At 41.6% G+C, this 5,706-nt stretch overlaps 1 protein-coding gene across 3 annotated transcripts; it reads left to right on the top strand.

Moving 5' to 3' along the window:
• Positions 1-2,077: 2,077 nt before the first annotated feature.
• On the top strand, positions 2,078-5,349 carry LOC135532236 (B-cell receptor CD22-like). Of its 3 annotated transcripts, none has more exons than XM_064959829.1 (8): positions 2,078-2,397; positions 2,552-2,806; positions 3,015-3,278; positions 3,569-3,656; positions 3,751-3,790; positions 3,911-3,991; positions 4,078-4,130; positions 4,323-5,349. In XM_064959829.1, exons 1-8 carry the CDS (start codon positions 2,211-2,213, stop codon positions 4,324-4,326), a joined length of 972 nt encoding a protein of 323 aa, XP_064815901.1. In that variant the 5' UTR covers positions 2,078-2,210; the 3' UTR covers positions 4,327-5,349. The 3 variants fall into 3 exon arrangements, with proteins under 3 accessions (XP_064815901.1, XP_064815900.1, XP_064815899.1); XM_064959828.1 differs by having other exon boundaries at positions 4,283-5,349; XM_064959827.1 differs by having other exon boundaries at positions 4,078-5,349.
• Positions 5,350-5,706: the final 357 nt, after the last annotated feature.

Below are 5,706 nucleotides of genomic sequence, written 5' to 3'. Positions count from 1 at the left end.
GATACTCCTGTTCTGTAGAAGGACATGAGGATCTCCCCTCTGATGAAGAGACTCTCACTGTCACATGTAAGTACATGGGGTTCAAATCATTAGCTTGGTATATTAACATTGTAAATGTGAAAATGTGGTAATTTATTAAAATTGTGGTAAACCGTGGGGTGTTGGGTTGAGCGTGCAGAGATTAACACAGAGACCGAGAGGTTTTAGTCAGCAAACATAACTTTACTAGGCCATAAAATAAACATAACAAAGAAAATCACATAGGTTTGGCTTGGCCCTTCTTCTCAGCTTTGGCTCTGTGTCGGTCTCTCCCGGGTCTCTCCAGCGGTGTGCCACATCGCTCCTTTTATGTTGCCTCCACAGCTGGTTGGCACTTTCCCTAATTACCTCCACTTGGAGCCATCCGTGTCAGGGTGCATTCATGTCAGTGGGAGAATTTACTTTTTGAAGACCTTTGCGCTATGTTTTTGCACATAGAACACCCCTTCAATTTTCATAAAATGAAAACTACAAATGTTGAAAAACTACAAACCTGAAGGGGTGGTCACTTCCTCGTTACTTTTACAGAATATAATTATGGTTTAACAAACGGTTAGGAAGTAATTATTATTTTCCTACTTTATTAAAAAATTAAGTGTATACTGGTAAGCATTGTAATTAAAGATTTATGAAAGGTGTTCTGTTGTCTTCTTGTATTTCAGGTAAGAAGTGTTGGAGTGTGACTTACACCCATCAGAGTATCTGTGCCTTGAAGGGGTCAACAGTGGACATATCCTGCTCTTACACATATCCCAGTTATCATGAGATCAAACAAGCTTTCTGGTTTACTAAATGGTCTGGTATGGAGGCTGAAGATCTGAGCTCAGTGCCAGGGTATGAGGGTCATATAGAGTACCTTGGGGATAAGGAGAGTGACTGTACCCTGAGAATCACAGACCTGAGATTGAGTGACTCTGCTGGGTACAGATTCAGATTGATAACATCAGGAGATACATTTGCTGGCTCACCTGTCTCCCTGACTGTCACAGGTAATCTGTCACTCATCTCACATCGATTACTGTAATTAACATTTTAAGAGCAGTCATATGGAAACTGTAGTGGTATGTGACAGAAAAAAAAATCTAGTATTTCATATAAGAGGACATATATAGGAGGAGAATAATGATTTGCTTTTACTCTAGATGTTGTGTTGGAGATGGATCCTACATCTGTGTCAGAGGGGAGAATGTCACACTGACATGTAGAACCAAATGTACACTGGTCCCCAACACAGTCTACAGTTGGTATAAGAATAGACAGCCTCTACCAAACAGCAACACCTCCTCTCCTGTCTATATCCTGTTCTCAGTCAGCAGTGAGGATACAGGCAGATACTCCTGTTCTGTAGAAGGACATGAGGATCTCCCCTCTGATGAAGAGACTCTCACTGTCACATGTAAGTACATGGGGTTCAAATCATTAGCTTGGTATATTAACATTGTAAATGTGAAAATGTGGTAATTTATTAAAATTGTGGTAAACCGTGGGGTGTTGGGTTGAGCGTGCAGAGATTAACACAGAGACCGAGAGGTTTTAGTCAGCAAACATAACTTTACTAGGCCATAAAATAAACATAACAAAGAAAATCACATAGGTTTGGCTTGGCCCTTCTTCTCAGCTTTGGCTCTGTGTCGGTCTCTCCCGGGTCTCTCCAGCGGTGTGCCACATCGCTCCTTTTATGTTGCCTCCACAGCTGGTTGGCACTTTCCCTAATTACCTCCACTTGGAGCCATCCGTGTCAGGGTGCATTCATGTCAGTGGGAGAATTTACTTTTTGAAGACCTTTGCGCTATGTTTTTGCACATAGAACACCCCTTCAATTTTCATAAAATGAAAACTACAAATGTTGAAAAACTACAAACCTGAAGGGGTGGTCACTTCCTCGTTACTTTTACAGAATATAATTATGGTTTAACAAACGGTTAGGAAGTAATTATTATTTTCCTACTTTATTAAAAAATTAAGTGTATACTGGTAAGCATTGTAATTAAAGATTTATGAAAGGTGTTCTGTTGTCTTCTTGTATTTCAGGTAAGAAGTGTTGGAGTGTGACTTACACCCATCAGAGTATCTGTGCCTTGAAGGGGTCAACAGTGGACATATCCTGCTCTTACACATATCCCAGTTATCATGAGATCAAACAAGCTTTCTGGTTTACTAAATGGTCTGGTATGGAGGCTGAAGATCTGAGCTCAGTTCCAGGGTATGAGGGTCATATAGAGTACCTTGGGGATAAGGAGAGTGACTGTACCCTGAGAATCACAGACCTGAGATTGAGTGACTCTGCTGGGTACAGATTCAGATTGATAACATCAGGAGATACATTTGCTGGCTCACCTGTCTCCCTGACTGTCACAGGTAATCTGTCACTCATCTCACATCGATTACTGTAATTAACATTTTAAGAGCAGTCATATGGAAACTGTAGTGGTATGTGACAGAAAAAAAAAATCTAGTATTTCATATAAGAGGACATATATAGGAGGAGAATAATGATTTGCTTTTACTCTAGATGTTGTGTTGGAGATGGATCCTACATCTGTGTCAGAGGGGGAGAATGTCACACTGACATGTAGAACCAAATGTACACTGGTCCCCAACACAGTCTACAGTTGGTATAAGAATAGACAGCCTCTACCAAACAGCAACACCTCCTCTCCTGTCTATATCCTGTTCTCAGTCAGCAGTGAGGATACAGGCAGATACTCCTGTTCTGTAGAAGGACATGAGGATCTCCCCTCTGATGAAGAGACTCTCACTGTCACATGTAAGTACATGGGGTTCAAATCATTAGCTTGGTATATTAACATTGTAGTGACAGATATTGGCTCCACATGATACTTGAATAGAGAATCTTCAATAAGAGGATGGAGCTAAAAGTCATTGTGTGGAAAGGTACATTTGTGGAAAGTTAATAGAATATGTTTAACTGACCTAATTTGTTCTCTTACCATATCCACTGTCTTTTACATCAGATGGACCAAGGAACACCTCAGTGTCAGTCAGTCCCTCTGGTGAAATAGTGGAGGGCAGTTCAGTGACTCTGACCTGCAGCAGTGATGCCAACCCACCTGTGGACAAATACACCTGGTACAAGAAGAACGTAACCTCACCAAAAGCATCAGGACAGAGTTACAGCATCACTAACATCAGCTCTGAGGACAGAGGAGAATACTACTGTGAAGCTAGCAACATGAGAGGGACAGAGACTTCCATCCCTGTCCATATTAATGTCATGTGTAAGTATGTCATGTTCTGTCTATTTCTGGTGCTCTGTGATATGACTGTTTTAACAGATAAGCACTATAAACACATGTACACATGGATTTTGTGTTGTAGATATGTGGTAGTATGGGCCTAAGGTCATATACATCATGTGTCGTGCAATCTGTAGTGAACGCATTGTAATGATTTTCAAATGGAATAATTGCCTTAATTTTACTGCCTAAATGTTGCTAATGAGGATCCATAATAAATACAAACAGATATATGTTCTAACCTATTGACACATAAACCCATGATCCTGCAGCAGTGTTTCCCTGGGTTCCTGTGGTGGGGGTGGGGGCTGTCCTGACTGCTGGAGCTCTGCTACTCACCATCTACTGCACACTGAAGAGGTGTGTATTTTCTAGCCAGATTTAAATATAACGATCTTATAAACCTCCACTAGAGGTCAGTAGAGAGCAGAACTCACTCTGTTCCACTTTACAGGAGATCCACAGGAGGAAGTGATGCCACAACAGACACACAGGTGATTCTATCAGTAAACCTCCACACCTGGTGACATTAATTTACTGTGTCACAACAGTCTCTTTCACACTATTTTCACTGTTACCATGTTCTCTCGTTCTCTTTCCCTCTCTCTACACAGAGTGTCCATCCTGACCCTAACAGTGACACGTACACAGGTCTGAGCATGAAGACCATGTCCCCTGACTATGACACTCTGGCAGTAAGTCTCTTATGTGTTTGTGTTAAGGGAAAATGATAGAGGTGTCTCAAAGTGCTCATGCATTTCCCCTCTTTTTCTCTCTACAGAGTGTCCATCCTGACCCTAACAGTGACAAGTGCACATCTCTGAAGAATACCAGGTCACCAGAGTGACACCCTGTGTGTGTGTGTGTGTGTGTGTGTGTGTGTGTGTGTGTGTGTGTGTGTGTGTGTGTGTGTGTGTGTGTGTGTGTGTGTGTAAACATTTTATGAAGTGGTGTATAAAGTGCTCATTCAGTATGTCTTTGTTCAGAACGTGAGAGACTCACCCAGTGACACATCCCCTCAAATAGATAGTAAGCCACCACAGAACCTGGTCTGAAGAGAACCACCATAGAACCTGGACTGAAGACAACCACCACAGAACCTGGACTGAAGACAACCACCAAAGAACCTGGACTGAAGAGACCCACCACAGAACCTGGACTGAAGACAACCACCAAAGAACCTGGACTGAAGAGACCCACCACAGAACCTGGACTGAAGACAACCACCAAAGAACCTGGACTGAAGAGACCCACCACAGAACCTGGACTGAAGACAACCACCAAAGAACCTGGACTGAAGAGAACCACCACAGAACCTGGACTGAAGACAACCACCAAAGAACCTGGACTGAAGAGACCCACCACAGAACCTGGACTGAAGACAACCACCAAAGAACCTGGACTGAAGAGACCCACCACAGAACCTGGACTGAAGACAACCACCAAAGAACCTGGACTGAAGAGACCCACCACAGAACCTGGACTGAAGACAACCACCAAAGAACCTGGACTGAAGAGAACCACCACAGAACCTGGACTAAAGAGACCCACCACAGAACCTGGACTGAAGACGACCACCACAGAACCTAGACTGAAGAGAACCACCACAGAACCTTGCATTAAAATAATCAATGCAGAACCTGGACCTAGGTTTTCCAGACAATGAACTTTATCTTCCCCGTAAACACTGAAGTTGAATGTTCTTTCCTTGTAATGTTAATGATATATATTGAAGATAAATAGGATGGATTATACTTCTACTGTTTTACAATGTTACATTTCCCCATTGAAAAATATGTATAATATTGAAAACAGCTTTTAATGTGTTGCTTTCAGACCTAGTTACTCCTGATGAGTTAATTGATGTACCTTGTATTGCTGTCAGACATTATTGTGCTATGGCATTTATTAATATCACAATCACACTTGTTTTATGGTAACATTTTTTATGATTATTTCCCATACAGTGTGATTCAGTGTAAAATTATGCATTTTTTAAATGAGCTCAAAGTTTAAGACAATAAATACAAATATAATTTTGCTTTAAATATTACAGCCTAGTCTGTCCATTCTTTCTGTTAACTTGAAAATCTTAAAGCTGAATTTATACAAGTATTCCACAATACAGTAGAGTTATTATAATAAGCTCTCCCCCACCTCCATTTGGCAAATCTGACCATAATTATATCTTCCTGCTTACAAGCAAAAACTAAAGCAGGAAGTACCCGTGACTCGTTCAATACGGAAGTGGTCAGATGACGAGGATGCTACGCTACAGGACTGTTTTGCTAGCACAGACTGGAATATGTTCCGGGATTCATCCAATGGCATTGAGGAGTATACCACCACGGTTATCGTCTCCATCAATATGTACATTGATGACGTTGTCCCCACAGTGACCGTACATACA

This window comes from Oncorhynchus masou, unplaced genomic scaffold, assembly GCF_036934945.1.
Source record: "Oncorhynchus masou masou isolate Uvic2021 unplaced genomic scaffold, UVic_Omas_1.1 unplaced_scaffold_1779, whole genome shotgun sequence".
Lineage (NCBI taxonomy): Eukaryota > Metazoa > Chordata > Actinopteri > Salmoniformes > Salmonidae > Oncorhynchus > Oncorhynchus masou.
This window is presented reverse-complemented; position numbering and strand designations above follow the sequence as displayed.

What these genes read in the sequence shown, in the direction of transcription:
- LOC135532236 (XM_064959827.1), top strand. Translation starts at nt 2,211, where the DNA reads ATGGAGGCTGAAGATCTGAGCTCAGTTCCAGGGTATGAGGGTCATATA. An exon ending in ATCTACTGCACACTGAAGAG is followed by an intron (nt 3,657 to 3,750) that starts GTGTGTATTTTC and finishes TCCACTTTACAG; the next exon opens with GAGATCCACAGGAGGAAGTG. An exon ending in CTGACTATGACACTCTGGCA is followed by an intron (nt 3,992 to 4,077) that starts GTAAGTCTCTTA and finishes TTCTCTCTACAG; the next exon opens with AGTGTCCATCCTGACCCTAA.